At 56.8% G+C, this 12,256-nt stretch overlaps 1 protein-coding gene across 8 annotated transcripts in view; it reads left to right on the top strand.

Annotated features, from left to right (window-relative positions):
• Positions 1 to 12,256, top strand: part of Cdh23 (cadherin related 23) — a 369,425-nt gene that overhangs the window by 213,586 nt on the left and 143,583 nt on the right. For all 8 annotated transcript variants that reach the window (XR_015440528.1, XR_015440529.1, XM_087185444.1 and 5 more), the window contains exons 12-13: positions 1,560 to 1,709; positions 2,102 to 2,260. Coding sequence is in view for 6 of the 8 variants with exons in the window: in XM_087185444.1 (XP_087041570.1) it covers positions 1,560 to 1,709; positions 2,102 to 2,260 (309 nt within the window). In the remaining 2 variants the exon portion in view is untranslated. The remainder of the gene's footprint in view (positions 1 to 1,559; positions 1,710 to 2,101; positions 2,261 to 12,256) is intronic.

Below are 12,256 nucleotides of genomic sequence, written 5' to 3'. Positions count from 1 at the left end.
CTCTCCGGCTCCTCTCTGTCTCCATACTCTCTGCCTGGCGACTCCCACTGGCAGAACTTGGTAAGTGAGCCTCAGAGGGGCAAGGCAGGGCTGGGGTGGGGTGGGCACTGTGGGGAGGGCACGGCACGGCCACCCCCACCCTCGGGGGCTTCCAGGTCCTGTGGTCCAGGGGCCAAGGAGCAGGGAGGGCGAGGCGGTGTCACCTTTCAGAGCTGTCACACACTACTGACTTCGGCTATTAGTGCCCCTTCGGGCATTTAATTGGTCCCCTCTGTCTGCCGGGATGGGTTCCACACCAGAGGGAATAGAAAATTCTGCAGCCCGATGAATGCAGGCCCAGATGAATGTCCCCTCCAGACCTCCACTGCTGTTCTGGGCTGGGGCTCAGGAGCCTTACTACCTGCCTGGATCCCTGGATCCTCAGGAGAGGCCTAACAGAACTCACCTTCCACCTGCCGTGAGCCCTCTGTGCCAGGGCCGAGTGTGGGGTGCCCAGGTCTGAGCACAGTGGGATGGCAGTAAGTGCCCTGCTTTGCCAGTTTGGTGAAATGGAAAAACGCAGGAGACTGGTAGATAAATAGCGTTGTGCACTCGGCCCACAGAGGTCCTGAGCCCTGTGAGGCTACCCCAGGGGCCTAGGGACCTTGTGATCCTCTTGGCTGAGCTCCTGGGATGGGGCCAGCCTCACACATAAGGGCTTCCAGGCTGAGCTCCCTGGCTGCCCAGGTGCAGCTTCCAGAAGAGAGCCCCTCAGCGCCTCGGACAGCCAAGAAGAGGCCACACTTCCTCCGCCGGCCACAAGTTCCATAGAAGGGGGCTGTGTGCACACTGGCTGGGTGCTGGGCAGGGTGGGCTACACAGGAGGAACAAGAGGACACAGCCCCTGCCAGCAAGTCCCCAAATCAGTGACCTCTGGGCACCAGCACCCAGGGCCAGGAGGAGGCTCCTGACTGGTTTCCCACCCTGCCCCCACCCAGGTTGGAGGGGACTCCAGGGGGTACACTGAGCCACTGTCTCTTCATTTATTCTCATGTCACATGTGAGCAAACCAGTGTCCCCCCACTGACATGTCCCAGGGGGAGCAGCCATGTGCTGCTTGTCTGGTGTCCTTCCTGTCCCAGCCCTTCATGGCCACTTGATTACTTCTCTTCCCCATCCATCTCCTTTCTGACCTCTCCCCTCACCTTTCTTCCATCTTCCTCCTGGGCCTTGTGCTGGCAGTTTCTCCTCTCCCTGGTGGGGGTTCCTGCGGCAGAAAAAGCAAGCCAGAGACATGAATGAGCCAAACCACAGAGGGCACACTGTGGGCATCCAACAGGGTGATGAAGGTGGAAAGAGCCAGGGGAGACTTCCCCAGCCCCGACATGGCAGGAGGTGGAGCTGGCAGTAGGCTGGCATCACCCAGGAGTGGGAGGAAGGGACCTCCGAGGCAGGGTGGGCAGGCCCTCTCAGCCTGTGCCGCCTCCACCACCACCCAGGCAGTGCCCCACTGCCTCCCCTCCCCTCCCTCTGCACCTCACCCAGAGCCTCTCTGACCACTGTCTCCACTCTCGACGCAGGGCCTGAACAGCATGTTTGAGGTGTACCTGGTAGGGAACAACTCCCACCACTTCATCATCTCACCCACTTCCGTCCAAGGGAAAGCAGACATCCGCATCCGGGTGGCCATCCCACTGGACTACGAGACTGTGGACCGCTATGACTTTGATGTAAGCCCCCTCTGCCATCACCTTGGGCCAGGTGGGGATTTGAGGGAGGCAGGGAGGAGCGTAACATCATCTCCATAGATCCTCCCTCTGGGCTTTCCCCATCTTCCCTGTGGATCTGACCCAGAGAAGCTCACAGAGAAGCAGGGTTTGGGCTGAGCCTCCCCTTTGCAAGGAGAACAACGATGTTGAGCAGAATGTCACCAGGCCCTATGGCAGCCCCAGCTCCCTTCTGCCAGCCTTGCCCTATCACTCCTCCCCCCAGAGCAAAACCAGTGGCCAGGGATGGGATTCACGGCAGCCACAGCTGGGATGGGCAGGGACAAGGAGGACTCATGGGGACAAAGGCTCATGAGCAGGTGGGAGCTGACCCAGTCCCTACCCTGGTCCCCCAGCTCTTTGCCAACGAGAGTGTGCCCGACCATGTGGGCTATGCCAAGGTGAAGATCACCCTCATCAATGAGAATGACAACCGGCCCATCTTCAGCCAGCCGCTCTACAATGTCAGCCTGTACGAGAATGTCACCGTGGGGACCTCTGTGCTGACAGTTCTGGTGAGTCCCTGCCACCCTGCAGGGCCACGGGTCCTTGGGCAGACCATGGGCGGTGGCCGGGGTGACTCTGGGCGGTTGGGAGGCTGTGTGCAGATGTGTTGGAGTCTGGATTCTCCAGGATGGCCTCGCTTGGCCAGGGTTGTGACATGGAAAAGGCCAGGCTGAGGGGCAGGATGCTTTGGCATTCTGCTTTTCCCTGAGAGGGACTGATCCTGGGCGCCCAGTGGGTGGGACAGGTTCCGGCCATCTCTGAGGATCATGACCCTCTCTACCTGAGCACAGGCACCGGGGAGGAGGGGGCTCCTTGGAGGTTCCTGGGCAACCCCCACTACCCTTGCAAGGACTTGTCCTTTGACAAGGGGCCCCTCCCAGCATCCAATTGTATCAGTCAGTACTCTCCCTAGGTTGCAAAAGACAAAAAAAAACATTAAGTGCTTCAAGAAAAAAAAAAAAAAAAGATTGGCTGATGTAACTTGAAGACATAAGTGATTTCAGGCATGGCTGCATCCAGGTGTTGAGTTGAGCAGGAGTCTGTCTTCAGCACTCAGCTCTGTCTCTGTATTGGCTGAGGGGGCACCAGTACCTCCAGGCTTGCTTCTTACTGGTTTATCAACCTTAGCGAGGGAAAACAAATCTTTTGCAGTAGTTCCAGCCAAAGTCTCAAAATTGATTCTCAGCTCGTTGGGCCATCTTGGAACCAATGCCAGGGATTCCGCTGTGCCAGAGATAGGCAAGGGTTGGGGTGAGCCTTGTGCAAATTGTGTGGGCCAAAAATGGGGAGGCGCCTATTATAAAATTGGATTGTATGCCGAGCAGATCAAAGTGGTAGATGTTGCTGCACAGCTCAAGGCAGTGCCCATAGTAAGTCCTCAATATATGTTAAAGAGTTGAACTCACTGTGCCCCCCACCCCGGTCCAGAGTCCTTGCTGCCATTTCCTACCATACCAGGCTCCCCACTCCAAAGTGTGTTTACTCTGCAGACAGATGGTATGGAGCTGTGCAGAGCCCCCAGGCCCTTCCCATCTGACAGTTATTAATATTTCAAACAGATGTTTAGCTAGTCAGGCCGTCAGACATAACAGCAAGTCTGCTGCTGCTGTTCTCCCTCTGCCTGCGTCCCGCACCAGTGGCTCCCAACTTCTGCAGTGTGCTCCAGCAATACATCACCCGCCCCCCAAGGCCCCCCAGCCACCTGCACCCTGTCAGGGCCACCTGAGAGCACTGGCCAGCAGCTCCAGCTTCCCTTGAACCCCCAAATGTAGGGGAATGACACCTAAGCAGCCTGTACTTGAGGGGCCTGGCCGGGCACAGAGGCCCCCTCCCCAAAGGTCAGGGACCATGTGGTAAAGAATCTGATGTGGGCTCCAGGCTTGGGTGTTGGGGAGCCTGTCTTGGGGTTCTTACTGGTACCCCTCAACACTGTGGCCACAGACAGGTGCAAGGGCCTGATCCAGCAGCCCGGGTAGCAAGGCATGGAAGGTGTGAGCCAAGCCCCTCGCCCTAGGCTTTGTCAGAGCTGGAGCAGGACCTGGGCCTGCTGGGGACATGCCTGGCATGTCTTAGTCCCACTTGCTCCATGCAAGTTTCCCTTCGTGTGAGCAGGTGAGCTTTGCCTGTTCTGGACTGCTGAGGGCTCAGCAGAGCTGCCAGACCAAGCCACCCTGTGACACCCACTTCCTGCAGCCATGCCTGGCCTGCCTCCTTCTCAGGCCACAGCCCCAGGTTTGTGAGGAGTCAATCACGCCAGTGATCAGCTCTGGCTTCCAGGCTCCCCAGGGTGCTGCCTGAGCCCTGGCAGGGGGCAGGTTTCCTGGCCACACCCTGCTCTGTCCCTGGCCCATCCATTCTTTGCTTAGACCCAGGTCAGCCCCATTTCTCCACCCCTATTGCCGCAGAGGGGCTGAAGTTATAGCTGCCTGCTCGGGGACTGTGAAATTCTTTCTCCCTGACCTTTTCTGGGATGTTATTAAAATGTTTCATGGGCAGTTGTGTTGGGAAAAAAATCATAAAGAGAAGCAAGATGTTTTAATTTGTACCAAAGGTTAGAGCAGAACCTGCTTTGAGGGGACTCCCCAGCCCCCACACACATGGCCCTGCTTCTGCCTGGTCACCTGTGCAGGGGAGGTGTGTGGCAGTGGGAAATTGTGGCAAGGGGAAGCTGGATGTCAGCACCAGCCTGGGGATCCCACCTAGGGTGGAGGAGCCAGACCTCTTACCTCCCTGCTCTGTGAATCTGCCCGGTCCCGGTTATAGCAGGAAGAATTTCCACTGGCAGGAAGGAGAGAGTGGGAGCTCAAGTCCGAAGGCTTGACCTGAAGCCCAGTTCTGCTCCCAGTTGACATCATGGGTCACAAGAACTGCTTCCCTCCTTGGCACCTACCTGTACCACAAGGAAGATGGATAGAAGTGTGCTTGTACCCAGGCTTTGTGTCCAGGGCACTCAGGCTTGGGCCTGTGATGTTTACTGCTGCCACTGCCACCGCAGTGCTGCGATCACTGCCATCGCCGAGTCCTTGATGTGCTGTACACTTTATCCACATCATTTCTAACCTGTTAAGAAGGTGCTGTCGTCTTCACATGCAGATGAGGAAATTGAGGCTGGGGGGCGTTAAGTGACTTGCTCAGTCCTGGGGCTAGGAAATGGGTTCCTTGTTTTGCACACAGACTCCTGACCATTGCCCAGCAGGCTGCCCTCGTGAGGCTCAGTGCTGGCCACAGAGGATCCTCTGTAGATCCCAGGGGTACAAGCCACATGGTTGCTCTGGTCGCTGTGTCCTGGTGACATTCTGGACCCTCTGGCACCACCAAGTGAATTTCTGCCTCTCTGGGGCCAGAGCTGGGAGGAAGCAGTGGCAGGAGGAGTCCGGCCTCTGGGGTGGCTGCCGCAGAGATGGGTGGACGGGGTGTGCACGGGGGTGTGCTAGCCTGGTTTCCAGTACCATAATGACATCTCTGAGACAAGGTATGAAGGAGAGAGTTTTATTTAGCTCAGGGTTTTGGAGGCTGAAAGTCCAAGCCTGAGTCAGACTCATCTAAGAAGACTTGGAATCCACTTTTGTTTTTTTCTTTTGTGGTACTGGGGATTGAACCCAGGACTTTTTGCACTGAGCTACATCCTCAGCCCTTTTTTTTTTTTTAATTTTGAGGCAAGGTCTCACTAAGTCATTAAGTTGCTGGGCTTGAATTTGTGACTTTCCTGCCTTAGCCTCCCAGAGTACTGGGATTACAGGTGTATGTCTCTGAGCCCAGCTTCAGAATCCAGTTTTACTGTGGGCTGATCACACCTTCTGTGGGACTTATCTTCCTTCCTACCAAATGAAAAAGTAGTGCCTGCCCCGTGTCCCTGGGTTGTTGGAACACTGGATGGGGTGACATGGATGCAGGTAGTTAAATTAAGGCTTACAGATATGATGAACAGCTTTTACTATCATTGGCCTCAAGGGTCTTGTCTGGCTGTCTTCCACCCTGTCGTGGACCAGCCCAGGTCAGCCATGCTAGGCCCTTGACAAGTCCCCGGGCCTCAGTCTTCTCCTCTGTAACCAAGGGGAGATTGTGACAGTTGAAGTGGCTCATGGAGACACTCAGCACAGAGCCCAGCCTGGAGCACACTCGGGAAGTGGCAGCTTGTCACTCTGAGCCTCTTGAATGAGCCTCCTGGACCACCGGCCCCAGGCGAGGACACCACCCTCCTGGCCCTGCCCTGGGTGGCCTATGACCTGCACAAGTCACTGAGCCTCTGGGGCCCCAGGCAGGTGACTGGGCCAGGGGCCACCTCTTTCAGGGCCTCCTGTCTCCATTAGGCCATCATTCCGGTTTGCTGTGCCAGGAGGGGAGGGGAGGTCCTCTTCCTGTTCAGTTTCCTCCTGCCATGAGCGGTCCCCTCCCACTGCTGGCCTCCAGAGCCCCCACCTGCCCTGACCCTCCCTCTCCACTGCCATCTGGAAATGTGGGGAAGAGTCCCAGGGTCTCCATCATCCCCTCCTGAGGCCACCTGGCTTCCCTCCTGCCCAACCCAGCCCCTCCCTGGCCCCTCTCCGGCCAGTGGCCAAAGGGAAAGGCTGGCTGTAAGGCTGTTGCTGCAGGGCCTGGCTCCCAGCTCTGGGACTGCCTGGCACCCCTGCCCAACCCACACCATTGAACCCAAGCAGTGGAACTTGGACAGGGCCAGGTGACGTGGGAAGGCTAGCTCCAGCTGGGTCTGAGGGGCTGCATCCTAGGACTCAACCCTGCTCCTCCCTGTCCCTCTGGCTCCTAGCAGAAGGACATGTTGCCCTGAGACGTGGTGGAGACCTCTGGGCTGCATCAGCCCCAACAGGGAGCAAGGGTTCCAAACCAGACCCCGGCTCGAACCCTGGCCTGCCGCTTGCTGTCTCTGCGACCCTGAGTGGTTGCTTCACTGTGTCCTGACCCCAAGTCTGCAGTTGCAATAATAATACTTGTCCCGTGATTGTGGAGTGGGTTTAAAGCTCTTGGTGCCCTAGAAGGCCATGGGTAAGTGACAGCTGTGACAGGGAGTATCGTTACTCTTACCCACATGGAGCTTTGCTCCATCTTCTCCAGGGCTGCAAGCAGATTCAGAGGGTTGCCTCTTAAACCTAGGTCTCTTGGTTCCTAGATTCCCTGCTTTGGCTCCGACTTGCCAGACTCTGGGTCCTCTTGCTTGGCACCCTTGCTGAATTCTCTGTGCCTGGCCCTGGGAGTCCAGCACAGAGGCTCTGGCCTCAAGGAGCAGAACACAGAGGAAGGTCCCATAAAATGGCAGGAGAAAAGCCAGGTGAGGTGGTGCTCACCTGTAATCTCAGCACTCAGGAGGCTGAGACAGGAACATCGCCACAAGTTTGGGGTCATCCTGGGCTACAGAGAGAGTTCAAGGCCAGCCTGAACTGAGTCCTCAACCCTCACTCCAAGGAAAAGATGGCAGGAGAGAACCAAGACTCCAGAGAAAGGCAGACAAGAGACATTCCCCAGTGTGACACCTGTGCAGTTGTCAGGGATCTGGAGTCAGAAGGACCCTGCACTGGGTTCCATGTTCTACAGTTATCGTCTGAAATTCTGAGTGCTTTTTGAGCAGAAGCCCCATGTGTTTGTGCTGCACAGGGCCCTGCAGAGCACGTAGCATGCCTCAGCTGCAGGAGTTCTATAATTAATTCTCTGCTTGGGGAAACTCAGTGGCTGTCTGTGGTTTCACCCATTCCTCATCCACCAACAGCAAACACTTTCTTTGTGCCTGTTCTGAGCGAAGTGTGGGCCACGGCCCTTTTGCCACACTCGAGGATTTGGCGGGTAAGGACTAGGGGAGGTCCCGGGGTGCAGCTTCTCTGCTCCCCCAGGTCTGGGTGACTCCTCCAGCAGAAGGGTGGACCAGCACGGCCAGGTGCCTGCACAGGTCCTGCCAAGGACAGGCTCAGCTGAGCTGTGCCCTGAGCAGCTCTGTGTGGTCTCTCCATGTGGCTGGGCCTTCTTTTAGCATGGAGTTCTGAGCGAGAGCACCCCAGAACGGGCCCCAAGAGAACCAGGCAGAAGCTGAAGCTTCATGGCCTTTTCTGACCTGGCCTCCAAGTCACCCGCATCATTCATGCTGAGCTCTCATAGTTATGAGCCACCAAGGCAAGGCCACATCCAAGGGGAAGGGACACAGGCCACCCCCACCCCAAAGGGAAGAGTGTTGAGGAAGTAAGAGGTCTGAGAAGCAGCAGGTCACCCCAGCTCCTTACGGGGGATCACGTGGGATCACAGCACCATGAGACAGAAGTTTCCATCTCCTCTAGGATGTGACACAAACAAGGAAAAAGACAGGGGGAGGATACTCTTCAAATCGCCTTTTCTGCCTGGCACAGAGAGCTCTAAGCGCATGGGAAGGAGGAGTGAGCAAGGAGACAGAAGTCCTTGCTGTCCCTACGCACTGCCTGGCAGGCAGAGGTCAGCCTCTGGGCCTGCACTAGCATTCAAGGCCTCCACAGCCGGGCTCTGAGCTGCTTTCACCCACACACCCCTCAACCCTCACTCCCCAGCCCCCCAGACCATCCGTCTTCCCTGCATACCCTCGCCCTTTTCTCACCGAGTGTCCGCTCACCCCACATCACCCACCTCACCCTTCCTCCTCTCTGACCCCATCCAAGCTCTGCCACCCTACAGGGCCAGCCCAGATGGTGACCATGTCCTCCGCCAACCCACTGAACACCTTTCCCTGCAGGCTGACTATCTAGGTGTCCCCACCCTGGGTGTGCAGCACAGAGTAGGTTTGACTGCTGTGGTCACAAGCATCTAAGGCAGCTTTCTGGAGGGATGTGACAGGAGAAGGGGGTGAGCAGTGGCTTCCTGGGGAAACTGAGGCACAGAGAAGATAAATTATACTCCAGGTCACCCCTCTGGGGACGAGCACATGGGAAGACTGGTGAGCCAGGACTTTCTGGGTGACCCTGTGCTCATCTTGTGCCCTCTCTGGGCCTCCGCCTCTTGCTCAGGCCATGGAGAGGGTGGATTGCTGGCCTTAGAATCCTCCTCCCAGTCCAGGCAGGGATTCAGGGCTGCAGAGCCCCTCCCAGGAACTAAGGCCTGAGTGATGGAGGTGTCATGGACACCCTACTCCAGGATCCTGTGGGCCTCCTTGTCCTAATCAGGGGCTGTGATCCAAGGCCAAGGCTGAAATCGGTCAGGCAACAGCCCTCTCCGAGCATGTGTGTCCTGGGCTGTGTGCTATCCCTACCCTGGGTGTTCTGCAGGGCCAAGGGACCTACCTGCCAGCTGCAACTCCATTCCGTGAGTGTCTGTCAAGGGCTTGGGATGACCCTGGTGGACACGACAGACAGGTGTCCCTGTCCATGCTAGAAGCACGAAACACACAAGAAACAAAGTCAGAGCATGTTACATGGGAATAAGTGCTGGGGGAAACTGAGGCTGGGCAGGGTTGGGGTGCCAGGGCAGGGCGATTTCAGCATTAGATCAAGTGGTCAGGGTGAGCAGGTCTCCCACAGAAGGTGGCATGAAAGAGAGCCCAGATGGAAGAGAGAGAGGTCCAGGCTGAGAACTTGGACTGAAAATTCAGGAAAGAAAGCTGGATGTGGTGGCGCACGCCTGTAATCCTAGCACCCAAGAGGCTGAGGCAGGAGGATCAAAGTGAATTCAAGGCCAGCCTGAACTACATATCAAGACCCTGTCTCACAAAAAGCAAATGCAGGAAAGAGCCATCCAGGTGAGGGAGCTGCAAGTGTCTGGCTGTGAGCCAGGATCCTGGCAGGGAGAGGGTGGACACGCAGAGGTCAGGAGGGGTGAGACCTTCGGCTGGGACTGGCTGGACCCCCTCAGAGGAGCGGCTACCCCATGGGGAGTAGGCAGAGGGGAAGCTGAGAGACTCTGGTGGGAGCTGCCACCCTTACCAGGCAGGTGGAGAGGGGGAAGTGGCCAGATCCCTCCCCGTGCCCACAGTGGGGGCTGAGCTTAGCCTGGGCACCGGCTCCTCTGTTCTCCACAGGCCGCCCAAGCGCATCCATCTTTGAGTCTACCTGACTGGCCAGGTGGGTCCTGCACATCTGCAAATTCCAGGTGGCCTTGGCCTGGGGTCCTCTCCAGCTTCCTCCCAGCACGGTGGCTGGGGCAGGCTAACTGCCTGGGTTTCCTTTCCTCCTCTATAAAAACAGGAGCCCAATTCCTGCCTCGGTAGCGATAGGGAGTGGTGTGTGTCAGGGTCATGGTCCGAGGCCCGCAGAGAGCAAGTGCTCCCCAAAGCGGTACCAGCGCCTCTGGGTGACTTCTACAACAGTGCCTCTCTCTGCTTCTGAGAGCGTTGGTTCAACTTGACTCTACCGTCCTATAAAGCTGGTGACAGAAATTGCCAGTGTGAATTATGAGTGAGTTTGAGAGCCATTGGCCCCATCTGGACACAAGCAAAATGCAGAGGACAACGGTCAGTGTAGAGAAGACACCCCTGAGTCTCCACCTAACAAACCAGGGAGCCAAGCTTCCCCATAGGCCTGGCCTCCTCTGATCCTCCCTTTCCCAGGAGCCCCCACCCCCACCGGCCCTCCCACCCCCTCCTGACACCCCTCACCATTGGCATCTTAATTGATCTCATTGTTCTCAAACCCCTTGAGACCTGAGACTCCAGCTGTGCTTAAACAGAACAAAATCTCTTCCAATTTCCCCACCGTTTAAAAGAAAATTGAATTCTTTATCTGCAACCTGGGGAGGGGAGAAGTGGAGGGAGGTGGGGGGGGGGAGAGAGTGAGAGAGAGAGAGAGAGAGAGAGAGAGAGGGAGAAACTGAGAGAGGCAACCCTAGGTCCCCAGACCTGTCCAAGTTGACCTGGAAGGCTTTAGTAGACACAGCCTCCTGATTTTCGGGGTACTTGAGGCTGTCCTTCTGGGCCCTTTGATCAACTCCTGATTCTTTGAGTCCAGGGCCACCTGAGGGGGCAGGTGCAGTAGCCAGGGAGCCTGCACCTGACAGTGATTGACAGGCTGGAGTTCCTCTGCTGGTCAGGCCTCAGTGCTCCTCGCCTGGCCTGTGTTTATCTCCTTAATCTGAATATCAATCTGTAAAGCCAAAATGGGATGGGAGGAAAGGTGGGACAGGTGCTTAGGAGAGAGTTCTTCCCACCCCCACGGTTGGGTGGGGCGGGGGCTGCCTGTGGGCTCCACACCTGAGTCAAGAGGGGCACCCCCCACACACCTCTGCCCCCGAAGTGGATTGTCCTGGACCTTGTGTAAGGTCTGACAGTTCTCAGGGAATTGGCTGTTCAGCTCACTGATGTTTTGCAAATTGATCTAAGGCCTCAGAGCCATGTCCAGCTTTGAAGCACTGGCAGCCTCTGTTACTGGCACCTGAGGGGAAGCCATTTGCCCGGCCTTTGCCCCTTTTCCCAAGCAAGAGAACACTTGTTAAGATCTTGGGCCTCAAGAGCAGGCGTGGGATGCTTCATTAACCCCAGGCACCTTACCTGCATCCATTGTACAGAATCTGCGGTCTGAGAAGCTTAGTGCCCACCCAAGGTCTGCCAGCTACTCAGTGATTCAAATGGAGTCTGTCTGACTTGGAGCTCCTGGCACCCCCTCTGCTGCCACTCACCACGCTGGCTGCAGCCTCCTGTTGGAATCAGCAGTCCCCAGAGTCTGGCCAGAGTGGTTTTCAGGACAGCTGCTCACTCACAGGGTGACCTTGAGCAGGGCAGCTGCAAGGCCCTTGGCATCCTCATCTGGAAAATGAAGGAATTGTGCTGGGCGCTCCCCCAGGTCCCAAGCTAACGACATGTGACCACGCACCCCCAGCCAGTCTCCTCCTGTGCTGAGCGCTGGTTCTCCTGCATTCTGAGCCTGTCGGAAATCACCCTTCCGTAGATCAGCTGCTGATCGGTCCTGCTCAGGCAATTGTGCAGGGGCACCAGAGCACAGAAAATGGACCCCTGTGCAAGGGGACAGTGGGACACTGCATGAGTGGCCAGGGCCAGAGTGAGCTCACAAATGCTGCAGACCAGAGGCCTGAATGGTGTGCACCTGTGCCAGGCACCAGGAAGGTCTTCAGCTCAGGCTTGGTGATGGGGAGTGATGGGCGAGGAACGGCCACCAGGGCCTTGCCAAGTTTTCCAGGGAGCACTTGGAAGAAAGGCAAAGAAGCTGCATAGAGGGGCCCATGGCAGTTCAGGGCAAGTCAGGATGGGCCTGGAGACCGTACAGACCCTGTGCCAGGGGTGGCGGCTGTGGTGCCTGCCAGCTCACTGCTGGAGCCACTCAAAGTCCCTTATGCCTGTTGGCTCTTTTGTAAACATCCAAAGGTCCATGGTAAAAGCTACATTGAACTTCTTGATGCCCAGGACACACACACATGCCCACACACACGCGACCCCCAGGGCTCACTCACATATATACCCAGGACAAAACAGTACTTCCTTCCAGCATGCCGCACTTTAGTATCTTCCCTTTTTTTCTATTCGATTTCCTTCTGTTAAAAAAAAATGCTCCTTGTGACCTACTGTGTTCATTTCATGAGCATCTAATGGGGCC

Source organism: Heterocephalus glaber, unplaced genomic scaffold (genome assembly GCF_053883595.1).
Source record: "Heterocephalus glaber isolate CG9 unplaced genomic scaffold, H.glaber_assembly_v1.0 deba00001497, whole genome shotgun sequence".
Taxonomy (NCBI): domain Eukaryota; kingdom Metazoa; phylum Chordata; class Mammalia; order Rodentia; family Bathyergidae; genus Heterocephalus; species Heterocephalus glaber.
Note: the sequence above shows the minus strand (reverse complement) of the source record. Positions and strands in the feature narration are given on the sequence as shown.